Source organism: Polyergus mexicanus, unplaced genomic scaffold (genome assembly GCF_030449975.1).
Source record: "Polyergus mexicanus isolate NDT 795.1 unplaced genomic scaffold, iyPolMexi1.0 SCAF_8, whole genome shotgun sequence".
In the NCBI taxonomy this organism is placed as follows: Eukaryota; Metazoa; Arthropoda; class Insecta; order Hymenoptera; family Formicidae; genus Polyergus; species Polyergus mexicanus.
In genome coordinates this window covers 6,357,269-6,381,507 of record NW_027223328.1, presented here as the reverse complement: position 1 = coordinate 6,381,507, position 24,239 = coordinate 6,357,269, and the positions used below count along the sequence as shown (strand labels likewise).

The 24,239-nt window shown below is 34.9% G+C and overlaps 1 protein-coding gene and 2 pseudogenes across 1 annotated transcript; all 3 read left to right on the top strand.

Moving 5' to 3' along the window:
* Nucleotides 1–909: 909 nt before the first annotated feature.
* Nucleotides 910–2,243, top strand: LOC138935371 (uncharacterized; annotated as a pseudogene).
* A 14-nt stretch (nt 2,244–2,257) lies between these two features.
* LOC138935772 (uncharacterized) lies at nt 2,258–3,864 on the top strand (annotated as a pseudogene).
* Nucleotides 3,865–22,483: 18,619 nt separating this feature from the next.
* LOC138935281 (uncharacterized) lies at nt 22,484–23,602 on the top strand. The gene has a single exon (XM_070299731.1). The coding sequence runs from the start codon at nt 22,484–22,486 to the stop codon at nt 23,600–23,602; it is 1,119 nt and encodes a 372-aa protein (XP_070155832.1).
* The last annotated feature ends 637 nt before the right edge of the window (nt 23,603–24,239 follow it).

The window sequence follows — 24,239 nt, the reverse complement described above, 5'->3', positions numbered from 1 at the left end:
TTTACTGGTCATTCCGAGTTCAACTGTGAGACAGTGTGTTACACTCGACGAATTTGTGATTTGTGCTGCGAAGATACTACATTTTTCTCGTACCTGCAATAGAAAAGATATGTAAATATGACACCTCATTTAAAATTATTCCCTTTCTCGGAAATCGCTGCATAAGTTGTCCATAAGATATCGAAATAGGGTTATTAGTCAAGTAAGGAAGAACTTGCGCTTGCAAAATTCTCACACATGTAACGTTACACATATACAGTCGAATAATAATTCCGTATTGCAGGATATTCCTATCTCACCAGTTGCAGGATGTAGTTCTTCGAATGATATCAATATCTCAAAGGATAATATTGATATTAGATGTTGCATAAACATAGAGGATGATACGGCATCTTGCTCTTCTTCCACCTTTTCACATGGTTCTCGTGTATCTTCTTCATTTTTACTACTTCGTCAGAACCATCTTTTAGAGAGCATTTAGCATCTTGCTTTGTTGATAATAATTTAACGCATTCTCAAGGTAACAGTATTTTGTCGGTTTTGACAAAACATACCTGCTTTTCTAATTTGACCAAAGATGTTAGAACTCTTCTAAATACACCACGACATCGTGTTGTTTTATATAATGTTGAACCAGGCGAATACGTTCACTTTAATCTTGAAACAGAAATTGTTGAAAGTCTCTCGAATGCCTCATTTGTAACTGTTGTTAGAGAATTAGAACTTGATTTTAACACAGATGGATGTACATTAGACAGATCATCTAGTATTCATATTTGGCCGATTCAATGCAGAGTGTCGAATGTGCAAAATATTAAACCAATAGTTGTAGGAATTTATAAAGGTGCACAAAAGCCACATGATCCCAACATTTTTTTTGAAAAATTCGTTGCCGATGTTAGATCAATTATGTCCAACGGAGGTATAAATTTTCATGGCAGTAAAATACCAATAAAATTAAGATGTTTTATAGCTGATGCACCAGCTCGAGCTTTTATTTTAAATCATCGTGGTCATATGTCTGTTCACCCTTGTTCTAAGTGCAAAATTTCTGGTACACAAAGCGAAGGTCGTTACGTCTTTAATGGTGTGAATCATCCTCTTCGCACCAATGAAGAATATTTATTATGCATAGATGAAGATCATCACAAAGAGGGTCCAAGCCCATTATCTGTACTGCCAATGGGAATAGTTTCGCAAGTTCCTCCGAATATATGCATCTTGTATGCTTAGGTGTTATGAAAAAACTCTTGTCTGCATGGGTACATGGCAAATATTCACGAATATCGAAGCTTTCGGGAAGATCTATTTCTAGAATTAGTGATCGTTTAAATATTTAAAAAAAATATTGTCCTACAGAATTTGCAAGACGCCCTAGATCTTTAGATGTATATTCAAAGTATAAAGCAACAGAATTTCGCCAATTTCTTCTTTATATAGGGCCAGTTGTAACGTATGGTATATTGGACGAACAATTTTACAAGCACTTTCTACCCTTACATGGTGCTATAAGGGTCTTGGTCTCAACGTGTCCATCGAGAAAACATCTCAAATTTGCAGAACTGGCGTTGCAAAAATTTGTGCTTCGCTGTGTCTCTCTTTATGGTCCAAATTTCAATAGCTACAACGTCCATGGTCTTCTTCATCTCACTAATGACGTTAAACGTCTTGGCAATTTAAATTCATTTTCCGCTTTTCCATACGAAAGTAATATGTCGATTTTTAGGAAGTATTGTAGAAAGCCAGATTTACCTCTTCAACAATTTTGCAACAGAATGACAGAAATAAAACATCACGGGCTACGCCAAAATCTCAATAACGAGTCATCTATTCACGTATCAATGCCACGTAATAATGATGAAAATTGTCATCATTATTCTAAAATACAATTTAATGGAATATATCTAAGTACTAATATGCAAGACAATTGCTGTATTTTGCTCGATGGATCGATTTGTATCGTCTTAAATATTGTGGCAGACAACTATTCTTATCGTTTGGCTATTAAACGATTTCTAGAAGTAGATAATTTTTATAACATCGGCATGGAATCCTCAGCCTTTCAAATATATAAATGTGGCAACATTACCAGCGAAATCGTTTTTATTAACTTAAATGAGGTGAACGCGAAATGCTACAGGATGCCTTTGTACGAAAATACATCACTGGATGACAGTGACAATGATGAAGATGATATAGAATCATCGAAATACATTGTCGCAACTATGATACACACGGAATAGACGAAAAGTATGAAATGCATTCTTTTACCATACGATTGTAAGAGTTTCTGGCAAATTATTTATATATATTGCATATTATTAATGTGCATGTATGCATGTTGTAGAAATATAAACGATAGAGGTGTGTATGCGCATTCTTAATATACAAAATATATTATGTGTTTTTATACTTACAGATACATGGATCGGCCAAAGCGCGTTATTATTAAACCATCGCGGTACGAAACGACGTCTTCGGATGAAAGTCCAACAAAGCGGAGGAGAAGCACAACAGTAGCTACCATCGGTTCAGGGACGATCGACGAAGACATCGAAGACATCAACAGAATGCTGGATGAGAATCCTACAACTTTATACAATAATACACACATGGCACACCCATATACAACACAACATACACCACAACGCACGCACGCAAATATACAAGCAGACACAAACATTTCTTACATAGGGTACATTCCAGAAATACAGACAAACACGACACACGCGCATACTTCACCGATCATACACCAACACCCACATAATACACCTACATAAAGTTTTACACTTACCACAAGTGCTAACAAATCATATTATTCTAATAATACTTTGCCCGAGTTTCAGGAAAGCACAAGATCTCGGCCCATGCAGGAACAGGACACATGCCGTGATAAAAATACTCATCGTGAAAATATAGGATATGGTGTCAGCTATTCACAGGAAACCACGCAAAAGATCACAGAAAAAAGGTACCCTCATATTTATTTGTATGAAAATTTATAACAGAAAAATGTGCTTGTCAAAAGTATCTACTTATAATATTTATATATAATTACAGGAAAGAAGAGGATCGATTCGATCGCGTGGAGGTCGAGCTGAGGTAAGTATGAAATATACCGTATATTTATTAATATGAGATGTTATTTTCAATATTTAACTTTAATTTTTTTTGTTTCCAGAAGAATGAATGGACTATTACAAAAAATATTAAGAATATATGCGTAGAAGCCAGCCGAACTTCCCATCTCGTCGTTGCAACAAATGGACGCATTTGAAAATATCGATGACAATGGATATTCCAATGTTGTAAGTAAAAACAAAACCTTATTAATTCATAAATACATATATATTATAAATTTTAATTAATCTTAATTTTTTTCAGGTAAATTATTTCCAATACATCGGCGGCTTTCACTTAAAAGAAGCCGTAAATCTATGTTTGAAAGAAGCGTTAACTGATGCACTTACGCGCTCGTTTACTTGGTGGGGTCGAGAAGAAGGACATCGACCTTTATATAACGCTCGTCTAACCTTGGCAATACATGGTATGAATTTTCCGTTTTTTATTTAAAAAAATATTAATATATTATGTTTTCCTTTTACGTATTTCATGTTTTTTGTTATTTTTTTTTTTTCAGAAGCTGTATGCAGAAATCGACATTTTCAAAAGCCAACGCGATCCGAATTCCAAGTGCAGATGCGGGAAGCTTTGTGCGTTGCAAAGGAAAGACATCGCAGCAGGATGCGTGGTTCACGCACACGAACAGGCGAGGCGGCAAGGATTAACCGGGATTTGTGGAGCGACGAAAGGATAGAAGGAGAAGACGAAGAAACGAATATATCCGGAACTATTAACGATTAATAGGTATATTATAATAATAACTATTTTATATATTATATATATATATTTGTTTGAGATAAAAGTGTCAATATCTGTACATGTGTACTTGGGTATTCATATTGTTCTTGCCTTAAATTTTTATATTTCAACTTTTAACATAAAATATATATATTCTATGTTGAAAGTTAAAATATTAATTAAAGATAAAAACGATCACATTGTGCAGATACGTATTGTGACATTGATATTTTTATCTTAATAACTTTCATCTTACTTGAATAATTTATTTGTTTTGTTTTACATTGATTTCATGTACGACTTTCTCCGACGACTTAAAAGGGTCAACTATCAAATGAAGAAGCAAAAACCAAGGATCCAAGGACCATTGAGGAAAGGAAGAGAAAGGAGAAGATGGTGAAGCAAAAAGAGAAAGGAAAGGAGGAGGAGAGAGAGACCAGTGTGGTCTCTGTCTGTGTTGACAGACGAATCGGCACTTTTCAGTGCCATTTTAATCGATAATACATGGAACAACATGTATCGTGTTCGCAATAATATCGGCACTTTTTAGCGCCATTCCTACTGAATTCCCTTTAATTTAAGATTATATTATTTCAAATGTTTAATACTATGATTTTTGTGTGTTTAGGTAAATTTATACCCAAGCGACAAGGAGTGGCAAGGAACAGTCTTCGTGTAGCCAAAAACGATGTCCGGATAAGCATTCAAGATACAAGATGTTAAATATGTAAAATTAAATAATTGTAGTAAAAATCAATTAGTGAGGGATAGTTAATAAAAGATAGTTTTACTATACTATTAAATAGAACTATCCTTTATTAATTATCTCTCATTAATTGATTCCTTATACTGTCCTTTAAATTTTAAGTATGATAAAGCATACACCCACATACTCACTTATACGCGCACACACATACACACACACACACACACACAATAATTTTATATATATTATGTAATAATATATATATGAATAAAATATATGTAAAATGATTTATAATCAAATTTCTTTCCTCCATTTACATCCCATTGCTATCGAAAATAAAAGTAAATACATTTCAATATATAGTAATATAAATCAGGGATTATTAAAAGAGCAATGCGCGTCGCGATCATTTAAACAGCTGATTATAAACAGAGTCTACTCGGTTTCTGCTGCCAATCTGCTCTCAGATTATCTATGCAGACTCTGCTCAGTTTCTGCTATCAATCTGCTACCAGGTTATGTGCGCAGGCTCTGCGCGGTTTCTGCTATCAATCTGCTTACATTGCCTGTCAGCAAACTTTGTCGCACATCTGGTAACAATTTGACAACATCATTTGATAGAGCAGATTCTGTATAAAATTTGTTATTTTTTTGACATCAAAAATTGACTGCAGGCTCTGCTCAGAATCTGTTTGCGCAGGTTTGGCTATCTGGGTTGTGAACGAATACGTAAATTTTTTGAAATAATGGCAACATTGTATCTCTTAGATGAAAACAGTACGTTTGCAACTGTAGAATAAATAAAATTTTTGATTCCTATATGTACTGATTTTTTCTAATATTATATTAATTATGTAAAGACCTTGTTTCACATTTAAATAAAGGGTTCTGATGCAGATGGACCTCGTTTCTTGCGTGGAAATTACAAACTTATGTAAAAATTAATATTTTATTTTTCAAACTTTATTTGTTAATAACTTTTTAATAAACAATGACCGCCGATTAAGTTATAAGGAAAAGTTACTCAGGATTATGTCCTTGACAGCATATATCAAGGTCAACGTGATTGGAACTGGGTCCGTTATGGTAAATAATTACCCTGGCCTATAAGTTGATATTATCATTTTGTATCAATATAAATTTATACACATAATACAATTAAATTTAAACACATTTTTTATATGCAGATTAAGATAAGACAAAATGATCAAGTGATGAGAAAGGTAGAATATTTATAACAAATCAGAGAGGGTATTATATAGGATAATATATGAAAACTTTTAAAGTATGTGAGAGGATTGGACCCGAGCGGAATCGAACGTGGAGTCTCTCGATTATCAGTCTGAATTCTCCAAAAAATGACTTTGACTATTTTGTAGAGTGTTTGATAGACGGAATGCGAAAGTTATGGCGGAAGGTCTCGAAGATTGCAAATAGCAATGCTGCACATTCTCGAAAAAGTATGAGAGGAAAAAGAAGAAAGCAATGCTTAGTTTAAAATAGTTCTTGCAGAGGCAATCATTTTAAAATTATTGAATATCATACAAAAAAATTTACTTATTTGAAAGAGAACAAAATAAAGACAGAGATAAAATAAATTTATCAATGATTATATCAAATATATTAATATTGAAGAAAAATAATACAGTAAGAGTAAGTAATCTATTTGATAAATTCTTATGGAAATTAATGATATAAAAGTTGCAAAGGAAGCAAATAGCTAGTCTCAAACAAAAACTTTAGCATGTTGAAAATAAATAATTTTTCAAATCGTATTCATTGTTAGCTTTCGGTTTAATACATTCCCGCACGCTTTATATCTACTGTTTTAGCTCAGGTATTGACTTATTATTATAGTTTATGTTTTAATTTTTTAGTTTTGATATCTTTGAGCCTATACGATTTTATTTTAATTAATATTCAAAAATCAAATAAGAAGCAATGCATACAAATGTTATTTAGAAAAAATGTAAGAATGTATAAATTAGTAATGCAGTATATTAATAAAATCATTATATATATATATATATATATATATATATATATATATATATATATATATATATATGTCAAGCGTTTGCTTTGGGGACAAAATGTCGAGCGAATGAATATTTTGGAGACTTTTGCATATTTCGGGGTCAGGACTCAAAGTATCCATATATTAAATGTTTAATTTGAGGACATTACGCATATATATTAAATGTATAATTCGAGGTCACTAACAGATGGCGCCACTAATATTATAATAATCAAAATAGAGTGTCTCCTGAGTGGGAACGAGGCGGAATATATACTCCATGTAATTTCTGCTTGTCTTGTAAAAGACGATCAAAATCAATATGCGATTTATTTACAAAAAATGAAGAATTCATTTTGAAAAAAAAATAGAATAAGTAATAAACTATAAATGTATGATCTCAAATGATGCATTTGTCTTCTGATTATACAGTATATAAAACAGTACTTCATACTTTATACTCTACTTTTAAAGTAAAGATATTGAGTCAATTTTTTTGCAACATGTACAAACATTTTTGCTTATCTTCGATAATATAGAAAAATTAAACACATAAATAAAGTAAAAAAAAAAAAAATAAGTGCAGACAATAAAAATGATCCAGACATGGACATAACATGTTGCAAATTAAAAAAGTCAATGAAGTTCTACTCTCTCTACATTTTTCTATTTATATTTACTTTCTATTATTATTTAAAAAAAAACATAATATGATATTCAAATCATGCTTTAAATACATGTCAAAAAACTTTATATACGTTAAAAAATATTTATACTTATACATTTAAAATATCGATTTTGACATTCAAAAACTACTTAAACGTTCTAATATTTAAGTTTCAACAATGTTTCATAAACAACAGCATATTTTAGAGTCATAACATGTATCAAATAATTTAATGTCATAAATTGTATTACCGAAGATAAGCAAAAACATAAGCTGAAAAATTTATCGTATTTAAAAAAAAAATACTGAATCAATATTATACTTTTTTTGAAAGCAGCTTATAATGTATAAATTAGTAAATAATATTAGTAAAATAAATTCCCTGTGTGTTCCGCATATTGTATGGTTATATACACCAGCAAAAATGGTGTTTGGTGGCGGGTGTGTATGTACAGTCGAAAGCATCACCGTATACAAATGAAAATCGCGTACGCACGTGTAATTTGAAGCGCAAAGAAAATCAAGGAGTGAAGGAGAAAGTGGAAGGAGGCGGGGGGGGGGGGTATTCCGATATTCATTGCATCGCATGTCGCACGATCGAGAGAGAAAGCAATGCAAAACGTGATGTCGGCTAGTGGTGTCCAATAGCTATCTCACTCGCTCTACGCTTGAATGCAGCGCGTGTAGCGAGACAGCTATAAGACACCGCGCTGTCTTTATCATTATCTCGTTATCTCATTTCGATCTCATACTTCTGTTTTTTATTAAAATGATCTTTTGTCAAATTAAAGACAAAGAAAATTGACAATTTATTATTTAAGAGCAACTTAAATAATTAATAAATTTAACTTGTAGGGATATCTTTAAAGCTTGTGGTAAATAATAACGATTAAGATCTGAAACACCCGACTTTCCTTGGATCAAGCCGACAACAATGCTATCGCGCGGCTCGATACTTTTGCGAGATAGCCGCGAAACGCGGTATTCTCCTAAGATCAAATGACAAAAGTCGCGCCGCCAGATTTCCAATATATATTGTATATAAGATATAGTTAAAACGCGATATCTCAGAAACTATGATATAATAGAGTTATGCAATTAAAACTAGAGTTATGAAATCTTTACTTTTCTTTTTCGTCTTATCGAGTATGGTTCGGAACTTAAGATTTTTTACTAGAACTTGTATTTATTAAATTTTTCATAAAAGTATATTAATTTTAAAAATTCGATCTTTCGGTAATTATAATAGCTAGGACCATGCGGTTTTCGCGATTATATTTGTCTTATCGAATGTAATTCAAAACTCTAACATTTTCGATAAAAATTCGTGTTTTTCAAATTTTTTTATAAAAGTATATTAATTTTAAAAATTCGATATTTCGGTAACTATAATAGCTAGAACCATGCGGTTTTCGCGATTATACTTGTTTTATCGAATATAATTCAGAACTCCGACATTTTTAATCAGAACTCGTGATTTCCAAAATTTTTTATAAAAGTATATTAATTTTAAAAATTCAATATTTCGGTAACTATAATAGCTAGGACCATACGGTTTTCGCGATTATATTTATCTTATCGAATGTAATTCAGAACTCTGACATTTTCGATCAGAACTCGTGATTTCGAAAATATCTCTGATATTTGAAGTTAATTTTTTAAACTAAAAACTGCAGAACTCTTGCAAAAAAGTATGAGGAACTATGTAACTATTCAAAAGAGCATCAGAACTATGCTCAGGACTATTTAATTTTGATGTGTCAAAAATCGTGAAGTTGGCACCCCCATTTTTCGAAATCTGCTTTCATTGTGATAATGGACAGAACTCTTTATAAAAATTATCAAGAACTCTTTCTTTTGTTCTAAATAACTCAGAACTCTTAACAGAACTATGGTATCGTAACATAGGGGTGCCACTTCACACATCCATATACGTATGTATGATTTTCGGTTGCTTACGCGTACACACACATCTAACGGACACCATTCATACCGGCACGTGTATGTACATACATGGCTATTGTCTTTTGTAAATCGTTCTTCTCCCTCTCCCCCGTCGCACGCCGAGCACTCATGTAACATTAAACTGTTTCTTTTCGCCGCGTAAGATTGGGTTGTTTCGTCGCGCAATTGTACTCGCGCGGATTGATTGATTTTTATTAATTAATTTCTTATTAATTATTGCAAAAATCGCATGAAATGGTAAAAAACCTTCCTATTCAGTTTAACCCGCTTCACATGCAGGTGATGAGTGGGGCGCAAATTACCAAACACTTTCTTACATAGTAATATTTTTACAACAAATTAAAAATAAAAGGTAAATATGCATTGTTGTGCTTCCGTGGAGGTACAGAGATTTTGTTGGGATCGTTGGCCAATTGGAACTTAGCAGCTCAGGATCGTACAGGGTCTTCTCGTCGCTTTCATTAATTATGGAATCGTATTAGAATAAAAGGTCGTTTATTCGAATACATTAACTTTATATCTTCTTTTCTTTCTCGCACTTTAACTCGGCTTATCGCGGTATAGAGTTGCTTCGCATGCCTGATATTGCGGCTGCCGTCGCAAGATCAGCTGAGAAGTTCTTTATTAATAAACCATTTACGTTTGTCCGTCTCGTGGTTACTATTGTTAATCTATTCGCAGTATATAATTGTATGATTATAACTGTTTCGTGTGATTTTGCGATTAAGACTGCCTAGCGCTCGTTTGAGATGGGTAGTTTTATCACCTCCTGTTTGATTCGTTTTCGGAGGGAATAGCTTAGCGACAGGACCATAGGTGGTCGTGTCGCTCGATTTTGGGTGGGAAAAACCCGGATGCAAGCTATGTATATTCTTTGCTTGCATTTCCGGCGGGTCGTTCTTCAAGTCTTGCGATCGCGTGGCCTCCGCGCGTGCCTCGCTTTGTCAGCGGTTGCGCTCGTAATTTTATACGTCTTCCTCGGCTTGGAGTTATAGTCGGAAGACGTTAAATAATATTTAATAATTAATAATTATGCTAATTTGGTTATAGCCGTTTTGGGCTATAACATCATATTAAGGTCCCACCCCCGCAGGATAGTGATGTTGACATACATATGTTGTCAAAGTCATCGTCCTAAGTGACCTTGACCTTGAAATAAGTGGCGATCGCGATTCGTTAAAAAGTTATTAACAAAAAAAGATGGTAATTATGCAGTATAGGGGAGCCAGCTCCGATGACCTTGACTTTGACATGTGTTGTCAAGGACATGACCCCGAGTAACTTTTTCTTCTAATTTAATCGTCGCTCGTTGCTTATTAAAAAGTTATTACCAAAAAAATTTTGAAATATACCAAAGATATACATGGACAGGAAGCACGCGCGCGCACACACACGCACACGGGGGGTGCAAGGGGGGCCTTCGGCCCCCCTCCCGCACCCACCCCGCCGGTAGACAGGGTGGACCTTGCTTTCTTTACAATGTAGCACGTACTTTGTAAGTTGTAAAGCGAGGTCCACCCTACCTACCGGCGGGGAGGATGCGGGAGGGGGGCCGAAGGCCCCCCTTGCACCCCCCGTGTGTGTGTGTGTGTGCGCGCGCGCGTGCTTTCTGTCCATGCATGTACTTTGGTATATTTCAAATTTTTTTTGTTAATAACTTTTTAATAAGCAACGAGCGACGATTAAATTAGAAGAAAAAGTTACTTAAATTTATGTCCTTGACAACTATATCAAGGTCAGTGAAATCGGTGAGGTTGCCCTTAATCTTAAGCTTTACTATCTTTTTTGTTAATATTTTTTTAATGAATCGCAACCGCCACTTATTTCAAGATTAAGGTCATTCAGGATGATGATGTTGATAACATATGTCAAAGTCAACGTCATCCGTGAGTGTATCTGCAAACACATATTAGCCAATTACTTCCTTTAGTACTGATACAAAGTGGTAAATTTCTCAAACTTCTTTATTCTTATAACTTTTTAATAAATAATGACCGCCGATTAAGTTATAAGGAAAAGTTACTCAGGGTCATGTCCTTGACAACATATGTCAAAGTCAAGGTCATCGGAGCTGGCTCCCCTATACTGCATAATTACCATCTTTTTTTGTTAATAACTTTTTAACGAATCGCGACCGCCACTTATTTCAAGGTCAAGGTCACTTAGGACGATGATGTTGACAACATATGTTAACATCACTATCCTGTGGAGGTGGGACCTTAATATGCATATTTACCAAATAAAAATATTTTAAATAAAAAATTTATTTTTTCATAACAAATATATTTTTGTTTACATTAATTAATTAATTAATTAATTAATTTTTGTAAACATCGCAATCTAATAGTAAAAACTTTAAGTAATTATGATACTTAATTTAAGTAAATTAAAATAAATAATAAATTTAAGTAAATAATTGTTTCATGTAATGGTGTTTTATGCGATATTCTTATATTAGAAAATAATACCTTTAGAGTTTTTAAAGAGTCTTTTTCTCTAAGTATTTCTATATATATATTATATATATATATAAGAAACTGAATTTGTTGTTCGTCTTAAAGTATTAAAAATCGATACTTTGTCGCCGCGGATCCTATATGACGCGCTTTCCTAATATATAAATTAACTAAAAGAATTTGTTGCTCGCATGTTTTGGGTATTAAAATAATCTGTGGACAATATACTATCGAGATATATAAAAATCTGAATTTGTTGCACTTTACAGAATACATATGATTATCTTTTGTCGTTCTATATCTCGAAATTTCATTTTTGTTAATTTCAAACAGTTTGCATATATGTATATATATAAAAAGGCATAGTAGTGTCTTACGCCAATATGTAGTATATATGTTTCTTGAAAAGAGAAGCCTTTTCATGTCATCGTGCCGAAATGTTCGGCAGCGCTTTGTATTGTCTGAAAGTAGATAAAGGCACGTTTTGTTTTGACATCGGATCCGCGTCGCGCACGACTATCTCGCGTTTCTTCTTTTTTATAGATTCTTATATATTTCGATCACAGATATATTACATATTTCGATCATACATCGTCCACAGATTATTTTAGTACCCAAAACACATGCGAGCAACAAATTCTTTTAGTTAATTTATATATTAGGAAAGCGCGTCATATAGGATCCGCGGCGACAAAGTATCGATTTTTAATACTTTAAGACGAGCAACAAATTCAGTTTCTCATATATTTCGATAGTATATTGTCTACAGATTATTTTAGTACCAAAAACATGCGAGCAATACATTTTTTTATTTACTTTTACTTCGCGCAAGTGAATGGTACGGGGCGGCGAGACTGAGTATATAGTGGTATTAATTAAATAATATACTTTTTTTAAAATATTTTTATGTTATTTTAGAGCAACAAAATAGCAACAAATTCTAGTGTATTTTATTTTTTGATTCGAGCATATTCTATATATTTTTTTCACTATGGGGGGGGGGGCTGGATTAATGTCAAGCTAGCACCCCCCACTTTGAATGTAAATTCCTGCTAAACGGTTTGAGCAACAAAATTCGGACTACGGCAACTAATTAGCACATAATTAGCACTAAATTATTTGATGTATTTAACTTAATTTGGCGTTGGTGGGGGGGGGGGCTAACTTAATATGGGTTAATATCAAGCTAGTTCCTAGACTTAAACAGTTATTCAAGATTTAAAACTTGTATATACAGTTAATTTAAAAAAGATTTCAAGTTTAAACGCGCATAATTCATAGACAGAATAAGAACTTCCTCTTTGCATAATTTGGGAACTGTCTCGAAAGTATTCGTTTATTATACAAAAGAGATCACAACTTCCGTACAATAATTTATTAGCGTGTGCTAGAATCAAAATAGAATAAAAAATTCTAAACAAAAATAAGGCTGCAATAGTTTTTGAGTTATAAGCTATCAAAGTTTACCACTGAGATCGCGTAGATCTCACGTGCTCAGGCGCCTAACTACATATAGACGTACCGATTCGTCATTGATTTTTTCAATCAATAAAATAAAATCAGCCTTGCCGTAAAAATCAATATCACAATTATTTCAAAAAATGAATAACAGATCGGTACGCGTGTATGTTTAGTTATCCGCCTAAGCGCCTAAGTTCTACATATCATTGGCAAACTTTGATCACTTATAACACAAAAATTATGGCAGACTCAACATTTTTGTATTACAATGTTTTATTCTATTTTACCTCTACATCGCGCTAATAAATTATTTTATGGATTTTATGAGATATTCTACATATATAAGATCTTTCATATATTTACCGCATACTTTGAGGACAAATGTATATATAATAAACGGATACTTTGGAGACAGGTCCCAAATTATGCAACTCCTATATAAAATGGAAATTTATATACATGGATATATTTTTCCTCTACAATACGCTCATAAATTATTGTATGGATTTTATGAGATATTCTGCATATATAATATTTCCCATATATTTTCCGCATAGTTTAAGGACAAATGTATGTAATAAACGGATACTTTAGAGCAGTGCTGGGATTTACTTGCACATTTCGGCCTGACTCTGTGGCTCACGCCTATTGCCCCCCACTCACCGCTCGTGCGCTAGCAACGAGTCGCCAGATATGCGTAACTAAGGACCGCGGCGCTTCGTCTCAGGAGCGTTTATATGTAAGAATGCCCAAATATAATAATAAGACAATACTTTTCTAAATACAGCGCGAAAATTCTTATAATTAAAAGTTTTTCTTCAATATTTTATAATTCATTGATATAAAATATTGAAGAAAAACTTTTATATATAGAAAAGTATTGTCTTATTATTATATTTGGGCATTCTTATATACGGACGCTCCTGAGACAAAGCGTCGCGTTCCTTAGTTACGTGTATCTGGCGACTCGTTGCTAACGCACGAGCGGTGAGTGGGGGGCAATAGGCGTGAGTCACGAAATCGGGCCAAAATGTGCAAGTAAATCCCAGCACTGATATACATTTGTCCTTAAACTATGCGGAAAATATATGGGAAATATTATATATGCAGAATATCTCATAAAATCTATACAATAATTTATGAGCGTGTTGTAGAGGAAAAATATATCCATGTATATAAATTTCCATTTTATATAGGAGTTGCATAATTTGGGACCTGTCTCTAAAGTATCCGTTTATTATATATACATTTGTCCTCAAAGTATGCGGTAAATATATGAAAGATCTTATATATGTAGAATATCTCATAAAATCCATAAAATAATTTATTAGCGCGTTGTAGAGGTAAAATAGAATAAAACATTGCAATACAAAAATGTTGAGTCTGCCATAATTTTTGGGTTATAAGTGATCAAAGTTTGCCAATGATGTGTAGAACTTAGGCACTTAGGCGGATAACTAAACATACACGCGTACCGATCTGTTATTCATTTTTTAAACAACATAATGTAATACAGTTTTTTTAAAAAAAATGTTAGTTGCAAATTACATATTTTTTGTTAAAAACAAAACTATATATTTTTTTATACCAAGTAATTTCTGTCATTATTTTGTGCATAAAAGTGTTAAAGTATGATCATCGAGAAATGCAAAATTACGAGATATTTATTAGTTTATGTAAGCTTGTCAAATTAAAATATTAAATATCTCGTAAACTGTTAACTTTTTGATCATATTACCTTTATAATTTTTTATGCAGAATATTACGAGGAATCGATTTCTATAAAAAAATATAGTTGTTCTATTTAAACAATTTAAGGTAACCTTGTCCTGACTTTGACAACGTCACCTAAGGTCAAACCATAGGTATTATTTTATATGTTCCCTTTAAAATCATAAAACTTTTGTCTTAAACATTTTTATCTACCGGGCTCAGTTTTTTTAGATATTCGGTTCGAATGTTTAAAATAGGACACCCTGTATATATATAAACACTATATAAAGACATTATTTTCTAATGTTATTATTTTCTGTTTATAAATAAAGTCATTTAATTTATTGTCAATATTGTGTGCATAATAAAATTATTTATATAAAAAGTACAATTTATATGTGTATATAAGGTGCGGGAAACTTCTCTTAATGCGGGTAAAGTGCGGAATAGAAATGCTGAATGTAATTCTGTATTATTTTGCGGTTTTTGTAATAATTTACGAGAAATTAGTAACAACACAATTTCTTCGGCGGTTTAGCAATGTCACCAGCTCTGTGACTCGTCGTTCCATCACGGATTTGTGACGATTTTCTAACAATTTTTATCTCCGTTAATTGAGATTCTCCATTAATCTTCGCATTTTATTTTCCACATTAATATTATATGTATAATAATCTTGTCTTGCGTCTGAAACTAACTTATTACGTTTGTTTATCATATATAAGAATCGCATAATATGGGAACGGTTTCCAAAGTATTCGTTTATTATACAGAGTGTCGCACAACTTTCGTACAATAATTTACTAACGCATTCTAAAAAGTGAAGTAAAAAATTTTAATAAAAAAATGTTGAGGCAATAGTTTTTGAATTATAAGCGATCAAATTTGCCAATGATATCGCATAAAACTAGTGCGACCCATAACTAAACATGCGCGTACCGATCTGTCAACTGTTATTGATTTTTTCAAACAACAAAATAAAATCAGCTGTGTCGCAAAAATTAATATCACACTGACTTGAAAAAAAACATGTATGCATAGTTACAAGCCTGACCGCGCGAGTTCTTTGCGGTATCATTGGCAAACTTTGATCAATTATAACTCAAAAATTATTGCAGCCTCAACATTTTTGTATTAGAATTTTTTACTCTATTTTTACGTCTAGAATACACTAATAAATTATTTTATGGATTTTATGAGATATTCTACATATATAAGATCTTTCATATATTTACCGCATACTTTAAGGACAAATGTATATACAATAATAAACGGATACTTTGGAGGCAAGTCCCAAATTATGCAATTCCTATATAAAATAGAAATTTATATACGTATTTTCTCAAAGTAAGAAGTTAATATAAAGAAGACTTTAAATTTAAATATATATTTTGTGAATAGAATAAAAATTTCTATCACATAGGAAAATCGCATATTTTGGAAACTGTCTCCGAAGTATCTGTTCATTATATATATATATTAATTCTGAAAGTATACTGTTAATATAAGAAAGACCTCAAATTTAAACGCATGTTTTGAGGACAGGATAAAATTTTCCGTCATATATGTAAATCGCATAATTTCGGGACTGTCTCCGAAGTATTGCTTATTATATATATATTTCAGTCCTCAAAGTATGCATTGTATATAAGAAACCTATATAATTTTAAAATTATTGACTTATAAATAATTTTATAAATTGGGATATGTTATTGAGGTTGTATTACACACATTTATAACTAAAATCGAAGTGGTCTCAAAGTATACGCTTGACATATATATATATATATATACAATATAATAGGTAAATATGCATATTAGGTTATACCTCACCGATAACTTTCACCTTGACATATATTGTCAAAGACATAACCCTGAGTAACTTTCCCTTATAACTTAACCGGCGGTCTCTTATAGTTTCTGAGATATTTAAAGTTATGATTTCACAATTTTAATGATTTTTCTATTATAAAATAAAGAAAAATAAAGGTTGTTTACATTGTATTTACGTAGATCAGACATGACAAAAGTGTTAACTTACATTTTTAGAGACAAAGCTCTTTGGGCTTTTTTATTTTCCACGCAAAGCGAGATTCAACGCAAACCTATATATTTAGTTTTTTATAGTAGAGCCCACTGCGTCCACACATATACTTTCTCATCTATACATGTGGGGCGGACTGTTTCTCTGTCTCTATATTATTACCCAAATGTTAACTTTAAATATCTCAGAAACTATAAGAGACCGCCGGTTAAGTTATAAGGAAAAGTTACTCAGGCTTATGTCCTTGACAACATATGTCAAGGTCAAAGTCATCGGTAAGGTGTAACCTATGCATATTTACCATATAATAAGATCATTAATCATACAACAGAATGCAATAGATTATAATAGAATACAATGTGAGAATTAATAATAAATTCATACTCATAATTAAATAAATTATTTATATTAATAAAGCAAAAACAGCTGGTAAGTAAAAACTAAATTTTGAGAATGCTGAATTAACATGCATTTCTAAAAGATATCTTAAGGGCATCTTATTTATGATGATACCATGATACTATTTATTTATTCATTACAAAGCAGCATATGAAAACATAAATAGGAAACAACTATACCACATCTTAAGAAAAATAGAAATTGCAGGAAAGTTAGGGAGGTAGTAAAAATAACAATGACAGAGACAAAAAGCAGTAAAGGTTCGAGGGTCTCTGTCAGAGCCGCTAAACATCCAGAATGGAGTTCGACAATGAGACCCGCTGGCGTGCCTACTTTTTAATTCGCTTTGGAGAAAGTAATAAGATCCCTGATGTCCAACCATAACTTAAGGAAAAGAATTAGTTTCACTAATCCGTCTTATACCCAAGAATACTGTAACTTATTATTTTATTATGAGCAAATTATGTAGAAATAATTTTACAAATCCACTGTAGTAAAATTCAATAAATTACTATTAACATTATAAATTAATGTAATTAAAATATTTGTTTATCATCAACATTTGAAAAACAATCAAGAAAAATGCGTGTAAAGTGCTCAGTTTGCTTACAATTTTACACGTCATCTGACATAGTCTACAATATTACATATGGGTATATTTTCCACCAAGAATGTCTAAGACATTGGCTTCGATAGTAAGTTTTTTGATAAAAAATGCTATCTTTTTCTAATTCTAATTCTTCCTTCCATGTCTGTAATACAAGGTTTGAGGCTTTAAGGGTTATATATATATATATATATATATATATATATATATATATATATATATATATAACATTAACATACTTGTTCAATCTTTACAACAATATCATTTAAAATACAAGGTGAAAGAATATGTCAGTAAGCCAAAGGAAAAGTTTTTGGAAGAGCTACTAACAATTGTGACGCAGTACTTTCAACCACGCAAACATGCTAGGCAGGGAAACTATCTTTTATAACTTGTCAGTACAGCATGCAATAGATTATAATAGAATACAATGTAAATTGATAATAAATTTCTACTCATGACTAAATAAACTATTTATATCAATAAAGCAAAAACAACTGCTAATTAAAAACTGAATGATACTTTCCCAGACAGCACAAGGATGTCCTTAGGACGTCCAAAAGGCATCCAGGATATACATGTGGGATATCCTGAAAATATCCCATTTTAATCCTCGGATCTCCTCTAGATGTCCTGAAGAAGAGTAAATGATAGCCGAATACTAACCTCTGGAGAACCCAGGGAGATCCTGTGGAACATCCTATTTCTATGGGATATATTAAAGATATTTTTCATACGTTTCAAGGAACAAATTTTAAAATTTAAATATAAATTAAGATTGTGTTCTGTTATTTACTACTAATACTAAAAATCTAATATTAAAAACAGTTCACGTTGTTTAATATTTGAGGCTTTCATGCTGTACATGAATATTTTAAGTTTGGTTTCCGGATTTGAGTCGTGTAATATTTTATAAACAATCCAATATCTGAATTTCCTATGTTGGGATTGCATCAGAAATTGAACTGTTAGAAAATAATTACATTTGTAATTTCCTGTCTGTTGCTCTTTGCAAGCTTTATATAATTCTCATGACCAAATCTCAAATACGAGTTTGCGCGTCGCATAGCGGTAAACAAACGAACTAGCGGTTGAATATTATTTTTTGTAAAGTTTTTGGAATATTGCGGACAGTAACATTTCTCATGAAATATTAAATAAATAATAATTTTAGATACATGAAAATGTGCGCATCAAAACTCAATTATTAATATTACACAAAATTAATGTTAATTATCTCCCGTCACACGCACGCCGCCACTTGCACGGTACATGTCGCGTTTCTCGCATCGCTAGGCAACGTAACAATGTGATCGCGCAGTCTCCGCGGTCCGTCGCTAAATAATAATCGTGCAGCAGTTAACGATAATAAGACGATAAAGATTCGCTACGCTGTGTGTGAGCAGGTGAGTGAGTGAGTGTGTGAATGAGTGACCGAATGAGAGAGTGTATAAGTGTTGTGTAAAAAAGACAAAGAGAGCGAGAAAAAATGTGTATGTGTACGTGCGTGCGTATGTATAAACATTTCTCCCTCATTCCCTCCTTCCCTTCCTCTTCCTCTCTCTCTCTCCCTATCTGTGTCTCCCTTTCTTTTACGCACACATTCCACCATACACACATCGCGTGTAGCAATCAGCTGATCGCAGCATCCGACGAGCGGCGATCCGGAACAACTTTCGCTAAAGTGACGTTATTTTAAATATTCCTGACGTAATTCTAAGACATTTTCTTTTTTACCAAAATTTCATTTGAAGCATAATTTTATGTTATAAAATAAAATAGTTAGCGACTCATGCGTGGTAGTCACACGTCGGACGGTCAGCCGCGGCGCGTTGCGCCGCTCCTGGCTGCCTTCTGTACTCGACGCGTGATTTGCTAACTATTTTTGCTTATAACTCAAAAATTATGCTTTAATTCAAATTTTAGTAAAGGAAAAATCGTCATAGAATCGTATCAGGAATACGTCATTTTAAGGATGGAAGGTTGTTCTGAAACACCCTATATATCCTCTGGAAATCCAAAAGACATCCAATATAATAAACAGGGCAGATATATCCTACAGACATCTAAGGCTTGGCACGATTACGATAACTGTGGCCCCCTATTTAAAAGGTCGTTTCTGAAGACATTTTTCACGAAGAACACGGGAAAAATAGAAAAAAAATTTCCGACCAATAGTTTTCGAGATGTATCACTTTAAAGTATTGGACATGATAATAAAACGTTACAAAACGGACCCAATGACCTTGACCTTAACATATGTTGTGAAGATCACTGTCACAAGTATCTTCTTGATTTATTTTTTATTCAATATTTTTTCAAAATAGACTTTTTTTGTTAAAATTTATTTAATTTTTTTATTTATTTTAATTTCCTCGCTTCGCATTGTAAAGTATATGCGTGGGCGCAGTGGGTTCCGCCCCCCCTACGGGGGGAGGCACCACTTTCGAAAGATATAACCTAACCCAAACCTATTTCTGATTTAAAACTAAAATTTGGTTTGGGTTACGTTATATAACCCAAACCAAATTTTCGTTTCGAATTAAACTTTAACTTTAAATATCTCAAAAATTATAAGAGACCGCCGATTAAATTATAAGGAAAAGTTACTCAGGATCATAATTTTGACAACATATATCAAGGTCAACATTGTTGGGTCCGTTTTTATAAAGTTTTATTATCATGTCCAATACTTTAAAGTGATATATCTCGAAAACTATTGGCCGGAAATTTTTTTTACTATTTTTCCCGTGTTCCTCGTCAAAAATGTCTTCAGAAACGACCTTTCAAATAAGGGGGCCACAGTTATCGTAATCACCCCCAGGGCTTATCCAGTGGACATTTATAGGACATTAATACTTATTATAATACTTAAGATTTCTAAATTATATTAAATAGCCGACACAACTAAAAATAATTATGTATGCATATTAAATTTTTATAAATATATATATTTATAATAATACCTTAAAACATCCTACAAATGTCCTGAATCGTCCTGGACATTTTCAAGATGATCCTCAGGATGTTTTGTGCTGTCTGGGTTATGATGTGTAAAAGGACTCCCAAATATTGATAACATAACTAACTATGTTAATGTTTCTTTTCAAAATACTTCATTCCTCTACTGTCAAGAAATTGTTTCTTGAGCATACAAATATTATGAAAAAAAATTTATTGATTGTTATATATCAAACGATAAAGCTATTAATATAATTGCAATACACAAATTGGCAATAAGTGTTTATTACTTTGTGTTCAGAAAATCTCGCGACTTTTGCGCAATTTCCTCAACGTCGTCTCACTCACTCTGGTCCTTCTCTTTTAGTGTTCTCTCTCTCTTCCTTTTCTCTCTTGTACGCGACCTCAACCCAATCCCGAAGCCTGTCTTATCAATTTATTCAGCATCGCGCCATGCTATCATACAATCATAAGCACGCTCTCAGGACCTTTTCCGCGCTCCTGCGTCGATATCGACCCTTCCGATGATCCTCGATCATTCTGTGAGTAACGGTCTTTTGTAACGCACGTAGCCTTTAGAAAAGTCTACAAAGCTCTCGGAATTCGGTTTTGCGATTCGGATCTAGTGATCAATCTCACGGTGTTCTCAAGGTTCTCGGTGACTATAAGGACATTATCAATCGGAAATCAATCATCGAAGTAAGTTTGAGTGAGAATATTCGCGAGATGCGGCTCGGACCAACGTACGTGCGCGTGGATTCTAAGTGTTCTTCCCGACAACCCCCCGAAACCAGAAACTCCTCGGATACTTTATCAAACATTTTTTGGTCCTTCGAGCCGGATCGGTGGGTGCGGTAACGAACATATCTGTGTGCGGACTTAGAAATTCGAGTGTGTGCTTTCCACGTGCTAACGGCGAAAGTTCGAGAACGTTCCGTGTCGTGCTTTCTCTCTCGCTCTGACTTCCGTTGGGCTCGGTTGCTCGTGCGTGTTCGGCGACGCTCGGACGGACTCGGGCGCTCGGTAACGGATCTCTGCGACACATGCTCAGGCTCACCCTCTCAACGGTCATCTTGTGAGCCTCGTGCGCGCGATATGGACGGCTCATTGAACACTCTCTCCTCAGTGAATCGGATCGAACATCTCTGTGTGCGGACTAAGAGAACCACGTGTGTGCTTTTCAAGTGCTACCGGCGAAAGTTCGAGAACGATCCTCGGCGCGCTCTCTCTCTTGCTCTCAGACTTCCGTCGCGCTCGCCAGTTCGTGCGTGTTCGGCGATGTACGGACGGAATCGGTCGCTCGGTGAGTGATCGTCGTGGCTCGTAGTGCTCTCTCACTCTCTCTCTCTCCGACTTCCGTCGCTCTCGGTTGTTCGTGCGTGTTCGGCGACGCTCGGACGGATTCGGGAGCTCGGCAACGGATCTCCGCGACGCGTAGGGCGCTCTCTCTCGCTCCCGTAGCCACGCGGTGCTTTGACTCACCCTCTCTACGGCCATCTTGTGAGTCTCGTGCGCGGTATACGGACCTCTCTTTCTCACCCTCGGACACGCACGGCTCATCGGACACTCTCTCTTCAGTGAAGTTAATCAATTAGACATCACCTGACAAAACAAGCATAACTCATCATGTCCAATCTCGAAGCAAGATTCTCTCTGCAGCTGAATCGGTACACTTACATCAAATCGGTGGCTTTCGAGTGTAAGGAACCGACGTTCCCCACTTTCCAACTGCAAATGCTCAGGGTGAAACTCGACCTCATAGACAACAACTGGCAAAAGTTTGAAGCGACTCACAAGCGAATGGCGGAATCCAAGGCTGGACTCCTTCTGGATCACGATTACTTTCAAAAAAGATATACGATCAGTGTCTTTTATATTATGCTGACGCAAAAGCTATTGCTTACGCAGATTGAAGAAAAGGAACGGATTAATCGTCTTTCTGGCTCGCAATTAGCCAACCTCTCAATGGGCGGGCAGACATCAGCACGACGGCATCTTCCGGAGATCACTCTTCCACAATTCTCGGGTGACTTCTCAGCGTGGAGGCCATTCCACGACTTATTCTCATCGTTAGTTGGCAGGAATGCTGACATCTCCAACGTTGAGAAAATGCATTATCTCCGGACCAGCCTCATGGGCGAGGCGACTCAACTTATCTCCAACCTGCCAGTGTCGGAGGACTCATTCGCCTCCGCTTGGGACTTGCTTGTCAGTCGCTTTGAAAACAAGCGGCTTCTCATTTCGGCCCAGGTAGATAGATTATTCCGCACTAAGACCATCTCACAACGGTCCGCCAAGGAGCTCAACACCCTCCTCAACATCAAAACGGAAGCGCTCAATGCCTTGGAGTCTCTTGGAGCCCCTGTTCAACACTGGGATTATCTCTTGGTTCACCTCACTGTCCAATGGCTCGACCCAAGCACCCGAGAGACATGGGAAGTCAAGCTTGGCTCCACTACGGACCCCCCATCATACAAGGACATTCACACATTTCTCACCGGCCGCGCTCGAGCCATGAAAAGTATGGAATTCGGAACGTTGAGCGTCTCTCCAGCGGACAATTCAGCGTCCCCGGCATTACGACACAGCAGCAAACCATCGACGGCCACCGCTTATGTGGCCATCTCATCCCCCCCTTCGGGACTTCGGAAACCTCTGGATGTGCACTGTACTCTGGCCCTCATTACATTGTCTCTTGTCCTCGTTTCAGAGATATGTCTCCTCATCTGCGGCGCAACATCGTAATAGACCGTCGACTCTGCTTTAATTGCTTGGGCAGGCATAACGCACTCGCCTGTCAAAACTCCAAGAGGTGCAGAGAATGCGGCAACAAGCATCATACCATGATACACATGGATGGTCAACCGCCCCCACGTCGGTCAGCTACACAAGGCAAGGTAACCTTCGACCGCAGCCACACAGACGTCGGCGCCAGCCTGACCAACTGAGAGCACTACATCAGCGGCTTCATCATGATTCACGCACGCAGTCGTCGCTCCATCTCACTCGTCCGGCAGTCTTACTCGCTACTTGTTGCGCTATCATCCGATCACCTGGCGGCTCGCCTCACTCGGTCAGGATGCTCATCGATCCCGGATCTGAACTCACCTTTGCTTCCGGGCAACTTATCAAAATCCTCCAGGTACCTCGACGGCACGCCTCTGTCCCCATCATAGGTATTGGTGGATCTCAGTCGGAGCGAACTCGGGGTGTCGTCCCCCTAACACTTCACTCAGTTTACTTTTCGCAATCCATCAAGGTTACAGCTTACATCCTCAAGAATTTAACAACCTCACTTCCGTCTATAGCGACAGCAGAGCATAGTTGGCCTCACCTTCGCGGACTCCAGCTGGCGGATCCAGATTCCTCCTCGGAACCATAG